Genomic DNA, 26,830 nt, shown 5'->3' on the forward strand with positions numbered 1-26,830 from the left:
TTCACACCGGTTCCTGAGAACAGTCTGGTAGCAGTGGCAGGTGGTTTGGAGAACCGGTAGCAGCAGCAACAGTGGGGATGGGGAGGAAGACCCACTGCTCTCGTCCGAGGAGCTGCTTCAGAGGGACATTTTATTTTTATTTATTTATTTTTATTTATTTATTTATTTTGTCCAATACACAATGAGAGTTTTAGTGGGTATATATGCACACATAGTAAAATACATGATGAAGGTTATAGAGGAGATACTCATAGTAAAATATATCTATGAAAGAATAGAAAAGAATATATAGTAATAGAACATATCAATGAAAGAATAGAAGGAGAGATATAGGAATAGAAGAAAGGTATAGGAGATATAGGAGAGCAATAGGACAGGGGACGGAAGGCACTCTAGTACACTTGTACTCGCCCCTGACTGACCTCTTAGGAATCTGGATAGGTCAACCATAGATAATCTAAGGGTAAAGTGTTGGGGGTTTGGGGATGACACTATGGAGTCCTGTAATGAGTTCCACCTTCAATAACTCAGTTACTGAAGTCATATTTTTTACAGTCAAGGTTAATGTTAAGTTTAAATCTGTTATGTGCTAGGCAAAAGGCAAAAAGCAAGGCTTGCTTGTCTTTTGGGCCCGATATGCTCGGCTTTAGTGGGGACTTTGGCCAACTGCTGCCCGCTTGCTTTCTCCTTCACCTCCGGTCTGGGAATACGCTGCTGCCTCTCCGTCCACCTTCCTAGGGCACTTTCTTCCTTCTCCCGCCATTGAGAGGGAGGGAGGGAGGGAGAAAGCCAAGAAAGGAATGGAGGGAAGGAGGAAGGGGGGGGAAGAAAGAGACAAAGAGAGAAAGAAACGAAGGAAAGAAAGAAAGAAAGAAAGAAAGAAAGAAAGAAAGAAAGAAAGAAAACTTATTGAGCTTAAAATTTTGGTTGCTAAGCAAGAGCGTTGTTAAGTGAGTTGCACCACATTTTACAAGTTGGTCACACCCACCTGGTCACATGACCAGCCAAGCCATGGCCACAGAACCAGTAGGGAAAATTTTTAGATTTCACCACTGGTTTGAACTCTAGTACTTCTCAAGGAAGGAATGCCTGAGGGAGAAAGGGAAGCCCATTTCAGGATGCCTTCTCTGACTAGAGAATAATATTTGTGTTTCTCCTTTCAGTGCTGACTCTTATGTTCTACAAAAAATATTTGGCACAATAATCATCATAATAATCAATGGATATTACATTATGACTACTGTTTCTACTGTTAAACCAATAAAATATAACAAGCCTTTATTTTCCAGGAATGTTAGTACACAGGCGATCTAGCTTGGGTTGGTAGAAGGTAAATGAGAATTAAAGGGAGGGAGTTGGAGTGATTTTTGCAAAAAAAGAATAGGTTCTGAATTATTTCAAAGTAGCAATACACATACTCAGACTATTTGTTTGTTTGTTTGTTTGTTTGTTTGTTGTTCATTTATTTATTTTGTCAAGTAAGTATTGGTAGTATACAAAGATATAATAATGTTTATATACATGATACTAGTAAGAGAGAAACATTAGAACAAGGGACGGTAGGCACGCTGGTGCACTTATGTACGCCCCTTAATGACTTCTTAGGAATTGGATGAGGTCTAAGTGTATAGTTTTGGGGATTAGGTGATAATATTGCAGGGAATATGCTGCTGCCAGGCTGCCCGCCTTGCTAAGAGTATAATTTTGGGGTATAGTTTTGGGGGTTAGGTGATGATATTACAGAGTCAGGTAGTGAGTCCCATGCATTAACTACTCAGTTACTATAGTCCTATTTCCTGCAGTCGAGTTTGGACCGGTTTACTTTAAGTTTGTATCTGTTCTGTGCTTATGTGTTGCTGTGGTTGAAGCTGAAGTAGTCATTGACAGGAAGGACATTGTAGCAGATGATTTTATGGGCTATGCCGAGATCGTGTTTAAGGCGACGTAATTCTAAGCTTTCTAAACCTAGGACTATATTAGGGTTTTTTAATTTTAGGAAAATATTAGGCTTTTAATTTTAGGAAATTAAAAGCTTTAAAATAACTAAGACTGGACTTCTTTGTCAAATCATTGTGAATGCATTTGGATTTGCATTAGGAAACAAAGTCCTAGTGCTGAAAGACACCCTCCTCCCTTTTCCACTACTCTCATGCTGGCCTGCATTTAATTATACCTGTCAAATTAGGATGATTGGTGCTTCTAAGTTAATAAAAAAAATTCATGGGCATGTTTTGCTTTAATTAAACTAGAAATAGGATAGGATAGGATATAAGGAATGGAATGGAATAGAATAGAATAGAATAGAATAGAAGTCTTCTAATCCAATCCCCTGCCCGTGGTAGGAGACTATATATCAGTGATGGTGAACCTTTTTCCCCTCGGGTGCCAAAAGCACGTGTGCACACATTATCGCACCTGCATGAGTTTCTACCATTGCTTTTTGTCCTGCTCTCAACAACTTTGGAGAAATAATGCAACCTCCCCCTCTCTGTGGCAGTTCCTTGTGTATCAGAAGACAGCTATCATGTCACCCCTAATTTTTCTCTTCATAAAGCTAGACATATTATGACTAGTTCCCTTAACTACTGCTCATATGATTTATCCTGCAAACTCTTATCACCTTAGTTGCTCTTCTCTGCACTCTTTCTAGGGTTTAGGCATCTTTTGTGGTGATCAGAATTGAATGCAGTATTCCAAGGTCTTATTAGTGCAGTATAAAGCAATACAATCATTGCTTATGATCTTGATGCTATCCCTCTCTTGATGCAGCCTAGGACTGCATTGGCTTTTTTTTTCTTAATTGCAGCACACAACTGGCTCACACTAAGGTGGTGATCTACAACGACACCTAGATCCTTCTCACATTTATTACTGTTGAGCTAGGTACCACCTATTCTAGACCCATGCTTTTGATTTTTCCTGTCTGAGTGCAGGGTCTTATTTTTCCCACCCCAAACTGCATTTTGTTGGATAGGGCCCAATGCTCGAATTTGTTAAGTTGTTAAGAATCTGTTGTCATCTGCAAAATGGATGAGCTCCCCCTCTATTCCCTCTTCTAGATCATTTATGAAGATGTTGTAGCGCACTGGCCCCAAAACACAGCCACGAAGTATCAATCCCACTGTAGGATTCCCTCCATATTGCATTGAGGACTACATGCTGTAGGTCCCACAGAGTTGGCCTTCTATGGGTCCCATCGACAAAACAATGTCATCTGGCAGGACCCAGGGGAAGAGCCTTCTCTGTGGTGGCCCCAACCCTTTAGACTCAACTCCCCCTGAAGATTAGGATTGCCCCCACCCTCCTTGCCTTTCGCAAACTCCTTAAAACCCACCTCTGCCATCAGGCATGGGGAAATTGATTCCCCTGGGCCGTTTCCGTTTTATGTATGGTTTGTCTGAGATTTATGACTGTTTTTTTTATATTAAGGGGTTTGAAATTGTTTTTAACTATTGGATTTGTACTGTTTTCTTGTTGTGAGCCAATCCGAGTCTTCGGAGAGGGGCGGCATACAAATCTAATTAATAATAATAATAATAATAATAATAATAATAATAATAATAAGTGCAGTTCATGAGCCAAGTGGTGATAATAGTGTCTATACCACATTATTCTTCCTTACCAAGAAATAGGTTGTGGTTTGCTTTATTAAATCTAAGTACAGTATATTATAAGCCTAAGTACGGTATATTATAGTCACAGCATTTCCCTGACCCACTAATTTAGGCACTTTATCAAAGAAGGCAATAAGGTTTATCGGGCATGATCTGTTTTTTAACAAACCCATGTTGTCTTCTGGTAATTGCTTTGTTCATTTGTAGATGTTCAAAAATGTGCTACTTGATTATCTTTTCTAGAATTTTCCCAGACATTGATGTCAAGCTGAGAGCTCTATAGTTTCATGGTTCTACTTTTCTTCTTTTTTTGTGTGTACTACATCAGCTCTTTTCTAGTCCTCTGGCATTATAACCCCATGCTCCAGGTGCTGTGAAAGGTTGTATTCAATGGTTCCAAGATCTTCCAGCTCCTTCAGAACCCTGAGATGTAAGCCATCTTGTCCTGACAAGGCGTTCCCCAAGGCAGCGTACTAGGTCCTACTCTTTTCATCCTATACATCAATGACCTCTGCGATAATATCGTAAGCAACTGTGTACTTTTTGCCGACGATGTGAAACTCTTCAACACCACCGACAACACACTCACTCTTCAAAAAGACCTTGACTTCATTTCAGATTGGTCCAACACCTGGCAACTTCAAATATCAACCAACAAATGCTCTACCCTCCACATCGGCAAAAAGAATCCAAACCACATATATGAACTGAATAAACAAATCCTCACTACCAACCAACACTCAGTAAAAGACCTCGGAATACTCATTTCAAATGACCTAAGTGCTAAAGCCCACTGCAACAATATCGCCAAAAAAGCCTCCAGAGTTGTTAACCTGATCCTACGCAGCTTCTGCTCCGGCAATCTCACACTACTCACAAGAGCCTACAAAACCTATGCCAGACCCATTCTCGAATACAGCTCATCTGCCTGGAACCCACACCGCATCTCAGACATCAACACTCTCGAAAACGTCCAAAGATACTTCACCAGAAGAGCCCTCCACTCCTCCACTCGAAACAGAATACCCTACAAAAATAGACTAACCATCCTGGGCCTTGAAAGCCTAGAACTACGGCGTCTAAAACACGATCTAAGTATTGCCCACAAGATCATACGCTGCAACGTCCTTCCGGTCAACGACTACTTCAGCTTCAACAGCAACAACACAAGAGCACACAACAGATTCAAACTTAATATCAATCGCTCCAAACTTGACTGCAAAAAATACGACTTTAACAATCGAGTTGTCGAAGCGTGGAACTCATTACCGGACTCAATAGTGTCAACCCCCAATCCCCTACACTTCTCCATTAAACTCTCCACGATTGACCTCTCCCGATTCCTCAGAGGCCAGTAAGGGGCGTATATAAGTGCACTGATGTGCCTATCGTCCCCTGTCCAATTCTCTTTTCTTACCTCTTTTATCTTATATATTCTCTCCTCTATATATATTCTCTTCCTATCCACTTCCCTTCTTTTTACTTCCTATCTTTATATATATATTCCTAATGTATATTCTCTCTCATATGTATTGTATATTGGACAAAGAATAAATAAATAAATAAATAAATAAATTTGAACTTGTTTAGAGTAGATAGAGATGTCCTTTCCAGTTTCTTGCCTGTTTTGACTTTATTACTGTTCTGTTTCCCATAGTGCTGTTTTGGTAGTTTGGACTATTGTTTCCTTTTCGCATGAAGGTAGAGACAAAGAAGGAATTGAGCAATTCCACTTTTTCCCTGCTGCCTGTCACTTTCTTGCCATCTTCTTCCATTAGAGGATCAATTATTTTCTTGACTTTTTTTGTCCTTATATATTGAAATAATCCTTTTTTTCTTATCGTTGTAGATTTGTTGCAAGTCTTATTTCATTATGAGCCTTAACTTTCCTTACTGTATCCCTGCAGATTTAGGTTATTTGCTGGCATTCTGTATTAGGTATGTGTCCCCTTTCCATTTTTAATATTTGTCCTTTCTGTCCCTCGGTTCATCGGGGAGTTATTTATGCAGCCATTCTAATTTCATCTAGGGTCTCTTGTTTTTCTTTCTCTATGGAATTGTGTTTGACTGAATTTTTATGATCTCATTTTTCAGAGTTTCCCAAGTTTGAATTGTTTTTCCCTTTAGGATTTCTATCCATGGAATATTTCCTAATCTCTCCCTTCATTTATTGAAATCAGTTGTCTCAAAGTCTAAAACACTAGTCTGACTTGGTTCAATTGCCGGTATCTGCATTCTGTTAAATTCTAGTATAATAAGGTCACATTCCCACATGATTCCTGCAACTGTTATTCCTATCATTTTATCTTTATTGGTAAGAATTAAGTCCAATATAGTTGACCCATCAGTTCTCCTCTACCTTTTGAGTGACAAAGTTGTCAGCTGGGCATATCAGATATCTATTTGATTTTCCACTTGTTGCATTGTTTGTCCCATTTGATATCAGGCAGTTAAAGACCTCCATTAATACAATTTTATTCTATTTACTATACAATTATTTATATTTACTAATTTGGTCAAATTTTGAAAGACAGGGATGGTAAGAGAGCCTGGTGTACCATGGTCCATGAGTTGCGAAATGTCAGACATGACTTAGTATAGTAGTGTGAATATAGTAGTGTGCAGTGAAGGGCTACCAAAAATTTTACTACCATACTGTGGGTGTGGCATTTTTTTTCAACATCTTTCAGTACAAATTGGGTGTTCTGGGGTGGAGCCTCATTTTTGCCACCCCACTGCTTTCTCCCAATCCAGGCAGCAGCTCACCCCCATAGTGTGTTTTCTGAATACTTTAGCTAACTGGATAGTAAAAAAAATTCATTAATTTCCTCTGCACCATTGAGTGACTGTAATATACACCTATTGAAATGTCATTTCTTTTTCCTCTAATTTTCACCCAAATCCATTTCCGAAAAGCTTCATTCTTGATGTTGAAGGTGCTATGATTTCTTGCATAAAATGCAATTCCACCTGCCATTTTGTCAGATCTGTTTCTTTTGAGCAATTTATATCCTTCTAGCATATAGCAGTATATTCCAATCATGGGTTCCACCCCACCAAGTTTCAATTATGACAACAGTATTGTATCTTCCCTCATATTCTAGGACTTTAAGTTTGTTCCCCCTTACTTTGAGAATTAAGGTATAGGCATCTGAGCCCATATGTTGCATCCTATTTCTCCTGTTTTATACCTGAGTTCCCCTTCTCACCATACCCTTCCTTATTGTCTGATTGGTTACTGTAGGATTAGATCTTGAAGATTCATCTTCTCCCCCTTCCATTTTTAGTTTAAAACCCTTTAGATAAGTTGAGGCAATTGTTTTCTAAACAATTCCAATTTGAATGTTAAACAATTGTTTCCCAAACAACAAGGAAGTACAGATTGTGCATATGAAAAAAGGCCCAGTTGTTTATTTATTTATTTTTAGAGTTGAAGGGGACCTTGCAGGTCATCAAGTCCAACTCCTTGCTCAAGCAGGAATATCTACACCACCCCAACCAGAGGGCAGTCCAATTTTCTTTTTCTTCAAGTGATGGGGCATTCACAACCTCTGCTGGCAGGCTGTTCCACTGGTTGATCGCTCTCACTGTCAGAAAGTTCTTCCTTATTTCCAGGTTGAATCTCTCCTTGCTCAGTTTCCATCCATTGCTCCTGGTCTGGCTCTCTGGTGCCGTGGAAAATAGTGTGACCCCCTCCTCTCTGTGGCAACCCCTCAAATATCTGTATACTGCTATCATGTCCCCTCTGGCCCTTCTTTTTGCTAAACTATCCCTGCCCAGTTCCAGCAACCTCTCTTCGTATGTCTTGGTTTCCAGTCCCTTTATCATTTTAGTTGCTCTTTTCTGTACTTTCTCTAGAGTTTCAATGTCCTTTTAGTACTGGGGTGACCAAAATTGAATGCAGTACTCCAAGTGTGGTCTGACTAGGGCATTATAAAGTGGTATTGGTACCTACTTAATCTTGGAGTATATCCCCCTGTTGCTGCAGCTTAAGATTGTGTTGGCTCTTTAAGCCATTGCTGCACATTGCTGGTTCATATTTAGTTTGTTATCCACCAAAACTCCAAGATCTCTCTCACAGCTGCTGCTAAGTGTGGTTTCTCCCAATTTGTATACGTGTCTTAGGTTTTTCTTACCTAGGTGTAAGGTTTTGCTTTTTTTCAACATTAAATTTAATTAGTTCCCCCTCTATTTCCTATATTATACCATTGATAAAAAGACAGCCTATCTGGGGAAGGCCACAGATAGTTATTAATTTCATTTACTATTCTTGTATCTTTATTGCAAGTGCAGGGTGAGGTAGCTGTGGACTTTTCAGCCCCCTGAGCCAAGATAATTTGCCAGGTTTCAGGACTATAGCCTGCCTTGCAAGCAAGGGGTGTGTCTATGCATGTGTTTTGCAATTATTGTTCTGCCTCGGGCAGTAAAATGGCTAAGGTCAACCCTGGAGCAAAGTCAACAATAATGGAGGAAAGAGGCCTATATGTCTTTTGCCAACCTTTGGTTCAGCAAATGATAGACATATTGTAATTTGTTGAGTCAGGATACCAAGAGGTTGTGTTAGATTTCAGTAACCATGATTCACTATTGATGTCACATAACATTTATAAAATTCTTTTATTGTTTGGCCAATGAAATTTAAGATTGTCATTTTAAGTCACGGCTGTACTTAATTGACAACTCTTCAAAATGGCTACCAGCCTTCTCAGAATCTATGAAGATTGGTCAGTGAAATAGATCCACTCCACTGCCACCTAGAGGCCATTTTGAACCAGTGCACTGGACAAGCTGTTTTGCAGCAACTCAACCTTGGATTCAGACTATTTTCAGACTATGCCAAGTGAATATTTCTTTTTAAAGTTGAGTCACACAGCGAGTTGCTGAACAATGTTAATACATGGGGTCTACTGAGATACAAAGCTTAACATACTTTGACCTTGAGCAGTAACTGAATTTCTAATGAACTATAGGAACAAATTAGCTTTGGTTTGATTTGTCAAGCTATTTCTGGAGATTTACTTAATTTTCTTTTCCTTTATTTTACTAAAACATGCAGATCTAAAACTCTCTTTTCCAGAGTGTGCCTTTGTTGCAGAAGTATTTACAGTACATTTGAAAAGGAAAAATATTTGTTGTTATGCTCTATTATTTAACTTTATACTATGTATTTTGTTACTTTTCTGTCATGTTTGTCTCCCCCCTTTATAAAATCTTAATATTTAATGAACATTATTTTTAAAAAAAAGAAAAGGAAAAGGAAACAGAAGCTCAGGGAGCACAATCTTATTGACAATATATGACATAAGAGAAACTACAAAGATATTTCAAGTCAGTGTTGGAAATGTGAAAACCATGATGGGAGATTTTATCAAGCATGCTGAACTTACGAAAAGGCTGTGAATTTTTTCTTTCTATCTGTCTGTCTCTCTGTCTGTCTATCTATCTATCTATCTATCTATCTATCTATCTATCTATCTATCTATCTAAAATTGTAAACAACAGCATTTTCCCATAGGAAGGATTCTTATAATTTGTTTCAAAATCTTATTTCAAATCCATTTGGAGCCTAGGTCCATTTATAACTCTGACCTTTTTCTGTTTATTTCCCCCCCCCCCAAAAAAAAAAATTAAATCTTTCAACTTGTATAAAACTTTCACTAAGAATTAAAGAAAGCTCACCCAATGTAGTAAATTTAAATAAAAAATAAAATAAAATAAATAAAAATAAAATTAAAAATAAAATAAATAAAAATAAATAAAGTGGTAAATGTAGTATGCCATTATGACAGTTTGTGATAACCAAAAAGCAATTTCCAAAGATGATTAAGAAAGGAAATATGTGAACTTTGTGTCCTTGTAAGAATTTAGAAGAGACTGCAGCTAGAGGTTTTTTTAGTCCAGAAGCCCCCTGCTCAAGCAGGAGAGTCTGCTTCATCTCAGACATTTTTTTTAAAGATATCAAACTGGCATTTGGACCACAATGACATTCCCTCTCATCTCTTAGTACTCTAACCCTATCAGAGACCACCACTATTTTGTAGTCTCCTCATGAGAAGCAGCTGTCTGTAGCCCTTGTGAGTGATCTTGTCCAGGGAGGAATCACTCAGGCTCTTTTTATTCCATGTCATTTTCAGCTCTCATTGAAGCCATATTCATTTCACAATTTCTTCCTTGCAAGTTTTCAGAAAGCTAAGAAAAATTGGCTACAAATTGACATAACGAGCCAAAGGAATTTAAAAATTAATATTGCTAACTGGGAGTGAGGGACAATGAATTTAAAAAGACATACGGTAGATTGATGTCGTACAGGTAACTGCAGCAGGATTGTTTTATGCAAAACGAATTATGATATTCTCACAGTGAAGAAGAATTTGATTGTGAAAATGTACGAACTTGTTGAAAAGGCGAAACTGAGCAGTTTGACCAGAGAACAAACGGGGGGGGGGAAATATTTTTTTTTTAAAGAAAGGAATCCTTATATGGATTTTTTGCTGAAAAAGGAAAAAAATGATTTGGGATTTTGAAGATTAGGAAATTAAAGGAGGGTGCAAAATATTTAAAAAGAACGGGAGACAAATGTGATTGTATTACTGTGTTTAAAAGGCTGGAAGTCATTTATACGCTTCTTAACTTTAGTTTTTATTTTCCTGCATTTTTTTTCTTTTTTCTCTCTTTATGATTATCTTTTATAATATGGAATCTCTCAATAAATATAAATGAAGAAAATACCCTAGCAATTGGCAGGAGAGATTTTTAATTTTACCTCAGTTGCGGTCCTTATGAAAACTGGGGGAGGGTTGTGTCTACACCAGCTACTTTTAATGGAAAGAAAGCTCCCACTATCACCAAAGCATTTATTTCTCTTTTATTACAAATGGACACAGTAAGAGACCTTAGTTCACTTTGGGGCCTAGGATTTAATGAAATGTAATTTGGCATTTCCTTTTTATCTTAAATCATGATCACTTTAAATACAACTGTGAATAAGAAGGCCTTGCTTCTCCATTAGTATTTACTTGCCAGGCCTTATATGAGCTTGAAAACTAAACAGGATTAGGCCTAGTTAGTATTCAGATGGGAGATTTCTATGGAATACCAGACCTGTAGATTAAACATAACATCAAGGAAACACACAAAAGAAAACCACATGAATGTGCCCATGAATTCAGCAAGACTCGAGCTCAGCTCTAAGGATGCTTCTTAGGTTTCCAAGAATTGTCTCTAAAAAATTATATTCTTAATTTATGCCTTGCCTTCAGGCTATATCCACACAATACACTAATCCATCGCAAATAGTACCCAATCTTACTGACTAGGTCCACACAATATATTGAACCAAAATTATCCAACCACAGTGTTGTTTACTTAGAAAACCCATTGCTCACAAATTCACAATCTATGACTATTCCTCAAGGTACAATTAGTTCTGTATTTATGCTAGATCTCGAGCTGGCAGACTGCAAGATTCTTTTATTCTCTTTTGTCAGATATCAATCAAATCTTTACTATGGTCAAAGACCAGCATAATTGTCAGATATGTAGCTTGCCATCTCTGTTGCTAATTTGTTTGCCATTTGGACAGGATTTTTATGGGCTCTGGGCACTTTTGCCTTCATGGACCTGTTCCTCTATAAAAATAGAGTTATTAAAAATTGTGCTTCCATTATTTCCATAGTGGCATTTAATATATGACTGAGCTTTTAATTTGAGTGATGTGTATATTTTATTTGTAATTTATGAGTTGCATTCTATTTATTGTGTATATTTTCAAGGCTGAAAGGCAAGGCATGAAAATACATAACTTTGTTTTTATTCCTGCTGATTTAAAAAAAAAAATTTTTTTCATGGTCCCTAGGCACTGTACCAACTATGCCTAATGAATAAGTTGGTGCTGCAACTAGGCAGTCATTTCATTTACACTTAAGGTTTCTAGTATGATAGTGAATTTAATCTGGATTTTTTTTAAAAAATATTCGTTATGCATAGCATGCTTGCCTGCTTGATGTCTTTCAAAAATGTGGTAGAAGCTCCTTAATTCCTCAGACTACACAATCTTTAGCCCGGTTATCTGGAAATTATGGAAAATGGGATCCAACAACTGGTAGGACACCAGCTTGGGTGAAGCTGATACTTAGTAAGGATGATAGCAATGAAGTTGGTCATCAGCCTATAGCGAACTGTCTTCTCCAGTAGTTCTCAGCCGAAACTGTAGTAATATCTGTAATCAGAAACGGGACTGTAAATATTGGGAAGCAGACTCTGTGTCTGTTTTCACAGAACATGATTGATCGATGTCAATTTAAGATCTACCGCCTGCTACCGCACGAATCCCAGCGACCGATAAGGTCCCACAGAGTTGGCCTTCTCCGGATCCCGTCGACTAAACAATGTTGTTTGGCGGGCCCCAAGGGAAGAGCCTTCTCTGTGGCGGCCCCAGCCCTCTGGAACCAACTCCCGCCGGAGATTAGAACTGCCCCCACCCTCCCTGTCCTTCGTAAACTACTCAAGACTCATTTATACCGCCAGGCATGGGGGAGTTGAGATAGCTCTTCCCCCTAGGCCATTACAAGTTACGCATGATATGTTTGTGTGTATGTTTGGTTTTATAATAGGGGTTTTTAATTGTTTTTTATTATTGGATTGTACATGTTGTGTTTATTATTGTTGTTAGCCGCCCCGAGTCTGCGGAGAGAGGCGGCATACAAATCCAATAAATTATTATTATTATTATTATTATTATTATTATTATTATTATTATTATTATTATTACCCTGTTTCCCCGAAAATAAGACAGCGTCTTATATTAATTTTTGCTACATAAAGACTGAAAGGAAGCTCCTCTTCCAATTTCTGGTGTCCTCATTTATTGTTTCTTCTCTTGTAGGGAATTTTAAAGGTCTGTGTAAGCAAATCGATCACTTCCTCGAGGACACAGAGTATGAAGCCGACACAGCAGAATATTTCCTCCGTAAGTCTGCAACTTCTCTTTCTGTTTCGTCTCTGAGCAGAGCAGGGGTGCCCTTCATTCTCTTCAGATGACATTAGACAAAACATATTACCAGAGGGAGGGCACCCTGATTGAGCTACCTGAATAGAATACCTCTTAGGCTTTCTGGGTATTTGCCTTTAAATGTTCTTTTAAAATCCCAGCTGTGTCTTTTGCATGTATGTACACATTTGATTCCCTGACAATTTATTTACAATAAAATATTTAAGAAGATATTTTTTGCCTCCATGGGCACTGAAGATCGCAGAAGTCAAGGCCATGACATTAATTTCTAAGATGGGTTATTATTCTTGAGTACTTCATCAGTTGTGTGTAGCTTTTATTTATGCAAATTGTTACTACCTGAATTATCAGCCGTAGAACAAAGTCTAAGAAAAAATAGTATGGTGTACTGGTTAATGTATTTGTGGAGACATCCAGCTTTGAGTTGACCTAGGCAACTTTGTACCAGTCATCATGTCTTACCCCAAATTACTTTTACAGGGTAATTAAGGGGGTGGGGATTAGAAAATATGCCGCCTTGAGCTCCTGGAAGAATGGGAGGCTATAAACCTAATATAGATACACATAGAATAATACAAATTAAATTGGAAGGAATCCATTTCGTATACTGTTATTTAAAACTCAATCAAAAAAGTACTAAAATTGACTGACTGTGGTGAATGGGTGTATATGCATGTACATAAATGCATGTACACATATTCTGCAATATTCTGCAATAAGCACTAGACGAATTTCTGTCCCAATTGTTTATTTTGTGTGCTCTTGGAATGTAAGATATCTTGGCATTTATGGAGTCACAATAACATATATTTTGTCATTATATACATACATACATACATACATACATACATACATACATACATACATACATACATACGCATTCCACTAGCTCTCAATTTATAGTGCCCTGATAGTCAAACCCTAATTGGCCTCACTAGCAAATCTTGCAAGTGGTCTTGCTTGTCTAGTTCCCCTGGGGGATCATTTAAGGACAGGAATCCATACAGTCCTTTGGCTTTCTTTCCACTCCACTCCAAATCAATTGTCAACAAGAAAAGAAGTCACCGATTTATGAGGCTGAAACTCTCTAGGCTGAAATTCAATTGGGACAAAAACAATACCTTTTTTTCCAGTTTAAATTGACTGACAGCCCATCTTTTTAATGACCAGTTTTTGAAAGGCCATTAAACATCTGTGTAATAAAAGGGCTAGTGGTCTTCCAAAAGATCAGTATACTAGTGTATTTAAGGAACCTAAGTAATGTCTAGATATGAACTGAAGAGGGAAAAAAACCCCAAACAAACCAACCAAAGAAGTCAGGCATCATTCAAGTAGGTATCACCACAGAATAGATATCTGGATTCTTCTGCATCCTAAACCAAACTGCCCATGAACAGCAATTAATACCGGTAGTAAATGGAGGAAGGAGCATCCTGCAAAGCATTAACCAGACAACAGTAATATGAAAGATGCCAATCCCTAATAATAATTATAACAATAACAATAATAATAATAATTTATTAGATTTGTATGCCGCCCCTCTCCGAGGACTCAGCTCATCTCCAAGATTTTTCATGACAATAGATAATAGACTGAAATCCTAAAGCTACAAGAGCTCAGAACACATATAGACTGACTTTGTCAAGGGCTGAAGATAACAAGAAGTATTAAGTAAGAATATTTCACCTTTTTAGCACATATCATGTATCCTATTTATTACACTATGTCCTTTTAATACAGTGCCTTTCCTGTGGGGTTAGAAGGATACCCTGATGAATCCAGATTATCAATATTATGGCTTAATTTGATGGCCTGGTTTATGCAACATGCTAAATAACAGAATTATGGGTTCACACAATATAACTTGGAATTGCAAATTATCCAATCCCATCACAGCCTAATCTAGTCCATTGCATAACTAGTCAAGTATACTTAAAGACTGAATGACTTTAATTAGGTTAGGACTCTAACCTAATTTTTTCCAGTCCTAATCATAATTCTCAAATCTAGCTTTCTTCTGTGTGGAAAATCCTCAACTCCATTTTAGCCAGCATAGTTTCTTAGCCAGCATAACTTGCTTGGCTGGGGATGATATGGTAACATTTGAGCCTTTGGTTCAAGTTGACATATTTTGGTATGTCAGGGTACAGAAAGCTGCAGTAAGTTTGAGCTCCAAATGTATTTATATATTTTTCTTTAAACAGAGGCTAAATCTCGTCTTCAGGTTTGCTTTCCTTTCTTCTGGAGGTCATTATATTGCCATGATCCTGTTTATACATTTGGGAAGAGGTAAAACACTATTGGATCAAGTATCCCAGGCTGCAGAAATGTATAATGTATAATCAATTATCAGCAATATAAAACTATAACAGTTTGACAGTTTGAAAATTATATTTTAATCTTTCATGCAGCCAAAATGTTGAGCATATGAATTTATTCATTCATTCAAACTATTTACCTAGTCTGGTAATTGCCTGGGTTCACACATTGTATTAAACCGTGATTTGTGGCTGAGATTCTGGAAATTTTTACCCAGTGCACCTGCAGTGGACAAGGCTTAGGCAAATTGTCTTTGCAAGCATGGATTCTGTCAATAAGCTATGGCCCTTCTCCTTTTGGTTCTCTACTAAAAGCAGTTGGCAACCTCTCTGCCACAGGTTCAGAGCCAGAATTGTGTGTCTTCTGGTGCTCTATTCTCCCAATGCTCCTTTCAAGCAGTGCAACATGAGAGTGCCAAAAATAATGTCCTGCAAGTGCCTGTTTACATCCTTAGTTTTCCTTTTGCTGTGTTTGCTTTTTCAACTAGGAGGGGAAATTTAGGAAAAGGCCAACTTGCCACAGTTGATGCTGAGTAGTAAAGCCACTATTCTGAGCCATCAACCCCAACCCACCATGACTGTAGAAAAGAAGGGGAAATCTCTGAAATAATTAAGGGGAATAAGGCAGGAGTTATCTAACTTTCAATGTTTCTGCAAAAGCAGAAGCTCACTTAAAAGTAATTGTGTCACTTTCCCAATCTCCAAACAAACCTTTTGATGTCCTGGGGACACTGGACAGCAGCGTTGGTCCAAGTTAGTATGGCTGCCATTTGTAGAAGGGGGCCTAAGATATAAATACATCCTGAACATAGTATGACCTTGAGACATCTGCGATGCCAGATTACATGGATTTAATAGTAGGAGTAATCATATGTAGTCTTGTAGGGTGCAATAACAGCAATAATTATTAATTATTTGTGGGGTTCTCAGTTGATCGTATAGTTTGTGTTTAGTTAATCTATATTGAAAATAGCAGGTGAACACTTGTGTAGTTTAGAGCTACACAACTTCTGTGGAGCTCCAAACTTCACAAGCGTTCATCTCGTTTTCAATATATGAGGAGCAAATTGAAACCATAGCATAGCTGATATTTCAATAGAAGACTGGGAACTTTCTTGATAATGGAGTATAATTCTTGAACCTTCTCCAAATAATAATATTCTTATATTAATGAATTATTTACTCTAAAAAAAATTATTCTCAGAGTGCTTTGTATAAATATAAATGACACAAAAATTAAAATCTAATGAAAGCCACATCCAGAAAAGCACAAACAATTATCTCAAAACAAAACAAATTAAAATCTTAACTACTGACTACTAAAAACCAAATATAACAAGGGTTTTTCTTTCCACCACCACCCCGGCCCGGAAAGAAACCATTTTAACATAAAATTAGGCAGCAGATAAACATAGCTATTTAAGAAGCTTCACAAAATAACAAGCATAATCAATTAAGATAATTGTTTTTTAAAAGGTGACTGTATGAGCTGAGAAGAATTGAAGTCTCTCACTGAAAAAGATACCAGAGAGGCACTAGTTGGGTTTATCTGTGGACTATGTCCTATGAGTGCTTGACCATAACTGACACCTTCTTGCATTTCATTATGTGAAGATATGTGGAGAAGATAGTCTAGCCTAAAACAGCAGCCCAAACCAAAACTATGAATGGAGTCTGGAAATGAAACCAGAATGAATGAAGATGATGCATGGTTGATAAAATAGTACAGACATTCCATATTCTTACTGCCATATTTTATAGTAACTAAAGCTTGTAAACTATTTATATGCAGCTCCATGTTGCAATAATCCCACTTTATTATTTTCTATAATACCCCAGAGTCAGCAAAGCCACCTGTGCCTCTGTAAATCACCTGCGCACAAATATGCAAATTGTAAACGCCAAATGGTATAACAAAGAATGATATTTTGTCTACCTACCTTAACAAGGCAACAATTCTATATTATGGATTAAATTAAGCCCACTCTTTGCTACACTATAGATGGGGATTCAAACATATTTATTTTCCCAGATTTTCTAATTGCATAGCTTTAGCTTCCATGTTATATATCTGTTATTTTTATTATAATTTTAATGTATCTTATCAGCTGCATAGAGTGGCTGGTGTGTGTGTGTGTGTGTGTGTGTGTGTGTGTGCGTGTACACATGCATATACACATACACATACAAAATAATAAAAATGGGATGTGCCGAAGTGTGTATGTAATTAAATTTATGCCCTGCAACAGCAATAAATCATGCAAATTAAGCTTAGTTTGCAGCAACCAACTTGCTTTTTCATGAAATGGCTCTTTTCCAGCCAGTCAAAACTGGTCCAGAAAAGGCCTTATGTTCCTGTAAAACATTCTTTATTGTAATTGTGTTGGACTAATTAAAATCTGTGGAAAAAGGGGGAATTGTAGAATCCACCTATGTTCTAAAAGACCTTTGATCATTGAACTCCCCTGGCAATTACTGACATTCTTTAGTGTTAAATCTCATTAGTGCTTTCTAGAGGTTGTCAGTGAAGCATAGTTCCATCTCTGAAACACTTCTCTAACACAGACTTGAAATCAGTAGATTTTAAATTCCCTGGAATGGGACACAATCATGTCCATGATTTCCACAAAAAAAAATCTGAACTTGGTACTATATCCATAGACTGTAAGGGCTAAATTAAGTAAGTGTTTCGTTCCGTGGTGGGTTCTGAATTAGTTTGCCACCGGTTTGTGCGCATTCATGCGCACACACAACACTTCTGGACATATGCAGAAATGTCATGGGCGGTCAGAGTTTCCTGCTGCCATTGCTACCAGTTCTAAGAACTGGCCCAAATTGGGAGCAACCCACTACTGGCTCTCATTGTAATTTAAAGGTTTATCCCCTTTTCCATCATTTGTTGACTTGTACATTCTTCAGCAAAACCCCTGAGAAACTGGTGACAAATAGAATTGCATTGCATGTTGAGTGCCACCCTCTGGGAAACCAAAGGCCAAAGCAGCATGAGAATTAAAATTCAAACCAAATAAAGCAGGTATCATGACCCAAGAATGGAGGTATCACAGCAGTGCTATGTTCATTTTGTTTTCAAATAAATAAGTGTTTCTTTTTAGAATTCCCCAGGAATTGGCACTGTGGAAATAAAACTATCAGTATAAACCAGGATTTCCCAATCTTGACAATGTTAAGATGTAGGGGCTTCAACTCCCCATCCAGTCACAGTCTGTATGGCTAACCACTCATTGATGGTTTCCCATTAGCACTCACATTTCTTGTTTGCATTCAGCCCTTTTGCTAGAACCAAAGAGCATCTCAGTACAGTGTAGGGATAACTGCACATAAATCCTCCCTGATCGTCCTGCTTCAATACCCATATCACTTTTGTTAAAGCAAGGATATGACCTAATAATATTAGGTCTGATAGCTTTCATTAACTGGATTTAAACAATATACTAAACTAGTTTAAAACTGGGTTGGATACTTTGCCATCCAGCATGCTGTGGGAATCCCAATCTTTGTTTTAACATGGATGGACCGAGCCATTATATTAAGCCATGAGGTTTGTTGAGATATATGATGTCATATAAATACAACCACCAGATTTTGTTAATTGAAGCTTCAGTTGTATGAACTAGCCAAACTTGGCAGTTCAGTTTAGAATCATGTAGCCCTTTCAATAAAGAAAGTTGCTATTAATGAGTTCCTTGGGCAAAGGTCTCCTGTGAACTTCTTTGTCATGACATTTGTCTTACTACAGCATCTTGCAAAGTTTTCCTGTAGATTTGCAGGTGTTAATGGGGATGGAAGACTGGATACAAAGAAACATTTTGATACAGATTTATGAAAAGAAATCAGAGACATTAAAAAAAAACTTGGTGGGGCTATTTATTAGATTTTTAAAAATTAATCTTTTAAAAAGAGAAATATATGCTTTATCTAGCTAAGCATAAGACAGCTAACAATACAATATATTTTGTTATGTTTTGATTTTACATTTTAATGTAGCTAAGCCATCCCATGGTGAAAGAATTGTAAATGGATGGATTTTATCCACACTGTCTATTTCTGATTATTCTAATATGAATAATTTATATCAGTCTATCCCAACCAGGCACTCTTCATTCAGATTGCTCTTCAGCTTTCATAATTTCCAGCCAACATAGGTTTAGAGAACAGCAGGTTTAGGAAATCCAGCAAGCTGAGGAAGACTGACTTAAATGCTGTTATGTTTTACACTGGAAATAAAAACTATTGAGTCTATTATACAGACACACCATAAAGTGCATGTTTATCTTTTAATCATCTAATATACTATACGTATGTGAGACCACAGATGAGTCAGATTTTATATTTTCTGCAAGCTTACAACTGTGCACGAGAGAGTGCTTTAATGTTTCCTAAAAAAAAAAAAGTCATACTAGTCACACACATTTTTTGCAAGAGCTCCCCATTCTCCATAATGCTTAATCTCAAAATCATTATGTCTATGTGCATTTATGTACCTGCATGCTACTGCCATCTACTGGCTAGCTTCTGTGAAGAGTGAAGTAGTATATCTATATGGAAGGAAGTTAAAATTTGCCCAAATAATTTATCTTTAAAAGGAGAAGGTCGTCTTAGATTTTCAGGGATGCAAAATGCAAGAAATTTTTTTCCTGTCTAATTTTATTTTTGGAGGAAGCCTTAACTCAGTTGTCATCTTCCTTTGGGGTAAATACAGTAAATGAACACAACTATAAGAGCCTTCGTTAATTTGCAACGCATGTACACATTTCCAAAGCATAATGTGCTTCTGGGGAGTTAGCGTTCAAGTGTTAGCAGCTGTAAGGCAATCGGGCAATCTCTTCCTCCTTAATGCATTTTTTGTGTGTGCGTGTGGAAAGAAACAAGGCCAAAAAAAGCGGGGGGGAGTGGGGGACTGGGAAAAATGGGATCTTCGTAAGATTCCATGCTTGAGCCACAAATCCTGAATGATTAAAAACCTCCTCTGCTCCCCACCCCACCACAACCATGTGTCTGTGTGCAGGCCTGCCTGTGAATCAAGGACTGGGTCCATCTGGAGAGTCTCCCATGCCCACTTCTGCACAATATCTGTGTTTATTTTCAGGACATCTCCTGCTGATTTCAATTTGTCAACAATATGCTGAATGGTACATGGCATTGTTTTAATTTTCTGGCCTTTAGAGTTTCTGTATGTTCAAAGGGATGGCACTGTGCTTTCGTTTTTTGGTTTTCGTTTTTGTTTTGGTTACCAGACGCCATTTGACTGTCCCCAGCTCTAAGTACACTGCTCTCTTCTAATATCCAATATGTTGATAGTTCATTTGTAACAGCTTTCTTCTTCTGTTGATGCTCTGTTTCATTCTCCTCCTCTTTCTCTTTCCTTATCACTGGCCTTCCGATTCCTGTGCTTCTTTGCTGTGTCTTTTTTGTTCCACCTTGCTGCACTCCTCACCAATCTTCCACACTCTTCCTTAATCCCAAACCCCCACCCACCCAACTGCATGTCTTCCCTTCTCTCCTTGTCTTCCACACTTGCTGTCATCCTCCCCCTCCATTACCTTCCCCCCACCCCTCTGGTTTTCTTTGCTTACAGGGGCTGTAAGAGCCTCTAGTATTTTTCCGATCCTGAGTGTGATTCTGCTTTTTATGGGTGGACTCTGCATTGCAGCCAGCGAGTTCTACAAAACCCGACATAACATCATCCTTAGTGCCGGCATTTTCTTCGTGTCTGCAGGTAAAAGGGCTGAGGGACCAGTGGGCTGCCTCTCTGCACAGGGATAAAAGCACCAAAAAATAAATAAATAAATAAAGGAGGGAGGGACCCAATGTGTTGGGAGGTAAAGGGAACAACCGGCTCCCAGAGCATTGGGATGGAACATGAATGAAAAGGAACAAGACTGGGAATGCTAATATTTCCCAACTCCAATCAGTTATTCATTTCCTCATCTGAATTAAATCATGCAAAATGAAAAAAAAGGAGATGTTTTACTCTAAGTGATTGCAGGAGAGGAAGAATGCATTGCAGTTGCATTCCACGTTTCAGAGTTGCAACCTATTTTAGGGGAAGTCCAACTAGATTTGACAGTGGAAGAATAATTTGTTTAAACTTCTCACTTGTGCATGGAGATGTGAACAGGAGGTCCAATCATAGAGCAACACATGGATATGCCTAGTGCCCTCTATTTTCTTCACTGGCATTTCTCATTACTTCCACATCCCCCACAAATACCAGCCAGATTCAGTTCTTTGCTGGAGTTCATTGGAAGAAACAAACTAAAACCAAGCAATAGCATGATGAAACCAAGCAATAGCATGATGAATAATAATGTATCCACAATTTTTTTTAGTATGCTGAGAGCAGGTAGAGCAATATCCTGCATATTCACCTGCTCTTTTGCTCTAAAAATCAGATTCTTCTACCCTCATTTGGAAATCCTGAGATGTGGTTCTACCTTCACTTTAAAAATCACTCCTTGCATGAAACTTGGGCTTCTCCAATCACGTCTAAACAAATAGACCTTCTGCTGTCATACTTAGTTTGACCCTGGCAATGCAGTACAGTGCCTCTAAAACTTCAGAGAGAATTCAGCTGCTTTGCATACATTGTATTCAGACAGGATTATTTTTCAAGTGCATTGTTTATAACCTGATTTCATAAATGTTCAAAGTAACACTAACAAAAGCAAACCCAAGATCCTGGATGACAACCTACATATTTGGCAAAGAATATCAGACATATGTCCCTCTATTCCCGTTCTCCTGAGTGCTTTCCTAGGCTGAACAAGTCCTTTTTTGCTCCAGGAAGGAAGTGGCAAGTCTTTTTAGGCATGTGCCAAATATGGTACATTATACAGAGAAACCACAACAGAGAAACCTAACTGCTGCCTCTTCCCCCCCCCCCCTAGTGTAATGTTTCTCAATCTTGAAGTCTGCGTATCTTAAAGTTGGCAAGGTTGAGAACCATTGCACTAGTAGAAGACTTTTCATCTTTTCTTTGACCCTAGATTGGATGGCGATATGGATAATCTTTCACCAGAAGAAAAGAGCATCTCAACACACAAAGTTTTGGGGTTTTTTGTACATTAGGCCCTGTTTGCTACCGGTAGTTTGTTTAAGAAAGAGCAGCTCAGAAAAATAAAGATTTTTATTTGGCCGCCTATACCTGTTTACTATTGAAAGAATAAGCCTATGTTTGGGCTTTACCACTGCAGCATGCAGGTGAAGACTCACAGGATTGAATTTCTTCCATATCAAAATAAATAGTTTATAAAATCCCTCCATATGAAACAGTAGATGTTTGTTTATTGTTTCAATTTGAATCTTGCCTTTCCATTCATAGAAGCTCAAGGCGGCTGGCAGACAACAAAACTGTATGTACATTAGAAATCCATTTAGGTTAGGTAGGATGACCTAAAAGCTAAAAGTCATCCCCAACCAATTAGAAGATCCTGGCTGAAGACAAAGGGTTCACTCTTTTTCCAAAATGCATTTCCTAAAACAGCTTTTATCATAGCATGGGGAAATGCAGGAGACCCTCTCAGAAGGTCTACTAAGTCTCTTAAATCATGGACATGTTTAAGGCGGTCTTACTTTAGCAGTCAAATTAATAGCTACATAAATAAAAGTTATTCAGATAAGAGAATCTTAAGCTCCTATATTCTATTTTTGTTGTTAGATGCAAAATAGTCAAGAACATAAAATACAACTTTCTAAGTAACACTTAGAGAACAACTGGGAGATATGTTGGGACAGGCATAACATTACCCCAGTATTTTGGAGCATTAAGCCATATAGCAGCTGCATTTTGCACAAGTTAAAATTACTTATTTGTCTGATGACATATACTGTACATTGCCTTTATGTTCAAAGAACAGCTTCAAGACTGCCACATATGAAACATGTTGCAGTACTTTAACTATGATATAACAAAGGGACGGGTAACTATAGCCAGATCTAACGGGCTCAGGAAGAATTGCAGCTAGTGCATCAGGCATAATTTTGCAAATACAGTCCTTGATACAGCCATTATCTGCAAATCCAGAGACAATTGGCGGTTGAGGACTGCCCACTCTTTCAAGTGAAGTACAATCTCTCCAGAATTGGCTAACATTACAGCCTGAAGAAATCCCGGGGAAAATCAGATGCCAGGAAGAAAAGTTCTAGCTTAACCTTTCTTCCAATCACCTTCTTTTCCAGGTATAAATATTTCTAGATACAAAAGCATATTTTATCTTTTTAAATGGAGGAACATTTAATCATGTGAACCCTGGCTGCAATAAGAAGTGGTACAATTTAAACACAGGTTTTCACCTCAGAGTGAACTAGGCCAAAATAAGGTCTAAGGTATATACCCTTCATGTAAAAGTCCAGCTTTATAACATCCTCTTTTAAGCAATGAAAATGTTGGAGTGTGTATGTGAGCTTTTTAAAGAGCCTGTCTCTCTATTTGTGGCATTTGTCTCTTGTTTCAAATTATCCTGTTCATATGTTGATTGTGGCAGCATCCAGTGACGAAAGTGGATTATTAATTTTTTCCCCAGAATGCCTGTAATATTATGCATACACTCCACATAGTAGGGGGCAGTTATCACCTTCACATTCTCCTTATAGGGGCAGTTATCACCTTCACATTCTCCTTTATAGGGGTTTCCTGAAGATATTGGCCTGGCCACAGTCCAAAGAGAATGCTGGATTAGATAAATCTTTGGCCCAATCCATCAGGGATCTCATGTTTTAAGGTCAATGATGAGTCTAGTTCAACATTTGTGGTGATACTCCATACTTGTCCATTCCTTCCTACTTCCACTAATGGCTAAATTATATCAATGTTCTGCATGGGGCTTTCATGCAGTACTTTAGCGCATCTGATTTCTATGAGACATCCAGGATCTCGCGGTGATCTCTCCAGAACCAGGGTCTAGAATGCAACCAACTTGGGGAGTATGAATTAAAAATGCCCACAAACGTAGTAGGCAAATCATTCTTTCAATATTCATATGAGCCTTAGTTTAGTTAGAAACTGTACACCATCTGTCAATTGTTGAGAATCCATGTTCCATCTCCTCTCACATAAATGGCTCAGATTTTGCACCTGTAAACTCATGATAAATCTAAGATTAGATCTTCTACAAGTGAGCCTCCAAAACCAAATTATTATTAAATGACAGCAGAGATACAGAAAATCTTAATAATGGCTGCCATCTGGTGGCTGTCCAGAGTTTTGAAGTCCTAGTAAGCTACGGTATGCCAAACTGATGTGTAATTCAGCAGTTGTTTCACTTCCTTGATATTTTAGTTGCTAAAGATTAATAGTGTCCAGATAGAAATATTTTATTCAATGTCCATTACCATAATTTTCCAAGGTGGCAAAATTTAGGCCTAATAAATACCAGTTTAACAAGACACATCAATAAAGCGGAAACATTGCAATATACTCTCTAACCAAACTCTAGAAGTAGAAGATCTCTGTTTTTTATCCCTCCAAACTCACAAAAATTGCCAAAACAGAGTAAAGCTATCCATTCAGCCAAATGACATCCTGATAATGATTTCATTAGGAAAAAATGTGAACCTCTGTCTTGAGATTCCAACAAATCATAATAGGATTCTTTGAACAAAAAAAAATACAATTCTGTTTTAAACACAGAACCTAAAAATAAAAAACCAAATAATTCTCCAACATACAATGAAATATACAGTATCTCCAAATAGTTGATAAGGAATTCAAGTTGGTGAGTGTTATACTATGGATATGGCAATGTATGTGTTAGGTTGGTGCAATATAGCATATACGAAATCAGTACAAGAGTACAAAATATTTGAATAATACTCTACATGGCTGGACATATTAGAAGAGTACTTATTATGATAGACAATGGGCAAGGATAATTTTGGATGAAGATGTATTACTGACAGGCACAAAATAGAAATGCTGATCTGTTTCAGAGCTCATCTGGTCTCTTATGTATTGCCTCTGAGCTTTTTTCTTAAAAAACAAACAAGCAAACACACACACACACACATACATATATACATATATTCTATATATTAATAAGAAAGCTTTCAACCTATCTAACGCATCAATTTAAATCTGTAGAAAGAAAAATCAATGTCATCAAATAGTGGAGGCAATTACTAGTCTAGGATAACACAAACACATATTCACATATTTCCTAGAATTGTGTTGTGTTTCCTCTGCTGCCATTCTATATTTTTTTTGTGGTGCAAAGTAAGGAGTTTAATTGTTAATATTAAGCAGAACTGAGCTTCCTAGCTATACTGGCTAAGGATTGTACAACTTGAAGTCCAACCTGTTTGGAGAATATCAGGTTGGGGAAGGCTGCTCTAAAAAGTTTCTCAAAAGGAATTTGAATCAGAAAGTGTCATTGCGATGTGAATACATACAGTGTTGGAACTTTTAAAGTCTCAGATAAATCCCCGAGTGCTATCTTTCAATGGCGGCACAGTGCTGTACTATTAAGCTTTTCAAACTGGCCATATCATTGTTGCTATGAGAAATAGATCAAAATATCTTCAGTAGCAACAGAATAGTTTAATTTAATTCATTTAATTTAATTTATCTGACTTCTATGCCCCCCGATCACAATGACTACTAGTTCCCCTTGACTACAAAGCCTCTTCTAATTGTATTAGGTATGCATAAGAGACATTTTATAACTTTCTTTCTCCTACTCTTTGTCCACAGGTCTGAGTAATATAATTGGCATCATTGTGTACATATCAGCCAATGCTGGAGACCCCTCAAAAAGTGACTCCAAGAAGAACAGTTACTCTTACGGATGGTCCTTCTACTTTGGGGCCTTGTCCTTCATTATAGCTGAGATGGTTGGAGTGCTGGCTGTACACATGTTCATTGACCGGCACAAACAGCTGCGTGCCAGCACTCACACCACGGACTACCTCCAGTCCTCTGCCATCACCCGCATACCCAGTTACCGCTACCGCTATCAGAGACGCAGTCGCTCCAGTTCCCGTTCCACTGAGCCTTCACACTCCAGGGATGCCTCTCCTGTTGGGATCAAAGGGTTCAACACCCTCCCATCCACGGAAATCTCGATGTATACCCTGACCAGGGACCCCCTGAAGGCTGCTACTACCCCCACAGCCACCTACAATTCAGACAGGGATAACAGCTTCCTCCAGGTACACAACTGTATCCAGAAAGAAAACAAAGACTCTATCCACACTAACACAGCCAACCGCCGGACCACCCCTGTATGAAGCTATCATGAGGGGCTGAAAACTGGGGGACAAGGAAAGTGGGGGAAGGACTCGGGTGCAGGAGGGAGGAACAGTGGGGAGGGCCTGTAGGGGCAAGAAGAGAGCAACCATAGGAACCTTCCAAAAGCAAAAAACAACAACAACCACAAACAAAGTTAAGTGAAACATCCAAAAAGAAAGGGGAAAAAACCGTTTTAAAAAAAGAAAAAAAATAAAAAATAAAAAAATCAAGAGAAAGAAATTTAAAAACATAAAAAATAGAAAATAAATTTAAAAGAAAATGCATGATTTCCCATGTACCATTATTTTAACATTTAATAAAAGCAGATTTAAAAAAAGGAACCAAGAAATAAAATAATAATAATTTTTAAAAAAACAAGTGCGAAAAAGAGGAGGCAGCTCTTTGGATTGGAGGGAGGGGAGGGGGGGAAACTACTCTTTAATTTCTTAGTTTATTTTTATTTTCATTTTTAGCCCATTGTGAATTTGCAACTCTCTGGCAATCTCCAGCCAGAAATAAAACGCAGTGACTTTGGTGTCTACCCTCTTTGTACATGCATTGGGGCCTATCTAATTTTTTTGAACCTGCCACCCCAGGAATGACTGGGGGTTCAACGTGTCCTTGTTGGTCCATAGAGCTTAAC

The 26,830-nt window shown here is 37.9% G+C and overlaps 1 protein-coding gene across 2 annotated transcripts in view; it reads left to right on the forward strand.

Annotated features, from left to right (window-relative positions):
- Positions 1–26,557, forward strand: part of CACNG2 (calcium voltage-gated channel auxiliary subunit gamma 2) — a 214,406-nt gene extending 187,849 nt beyond the window's left edge. The window contains exons 2-4 of one of the 2 annotated variants that reach the window (XM_070756194.1): positions 12,499–12,582; positions 20,539–20,679; positions 25,651–26,557. In XM_070756194.1, coding sequence (XP_070612295.1) covers positions 12,499–12,582; positions 20,539–20,679; positions 25,651–26,186 — 761 coding nt within the window. In that variant the 3' untranslated portion in view covers positions 26,187–26,557. The remainder of the gene's footprint in view (positions 1–12,498; positions 12,583–20,538; positions 20,680–25,650) is intronic. The other variant, XM_070756195.1, reaches the window with a different exon arrangement.
- Positions 26,558–26,830: the final 273 nt, after the last annotated feature.

The sequence above is a fragment of the Erythrolamprus reginae genome, chromosome 6 (assembly GCF_031021105.1).
Source record: "Erythrolamprus reginae isolate rEryReg1 chromosome 6, rEryReg1.hap1, whole genome shotgun sequence".
NCBI classification, from domain to species: Eukaryota; Metazoa; Chordata; class Lepidosauria; order Squamata; family Dipsadidae; genus Erythrolamprus; species Erythrolamprus reginae.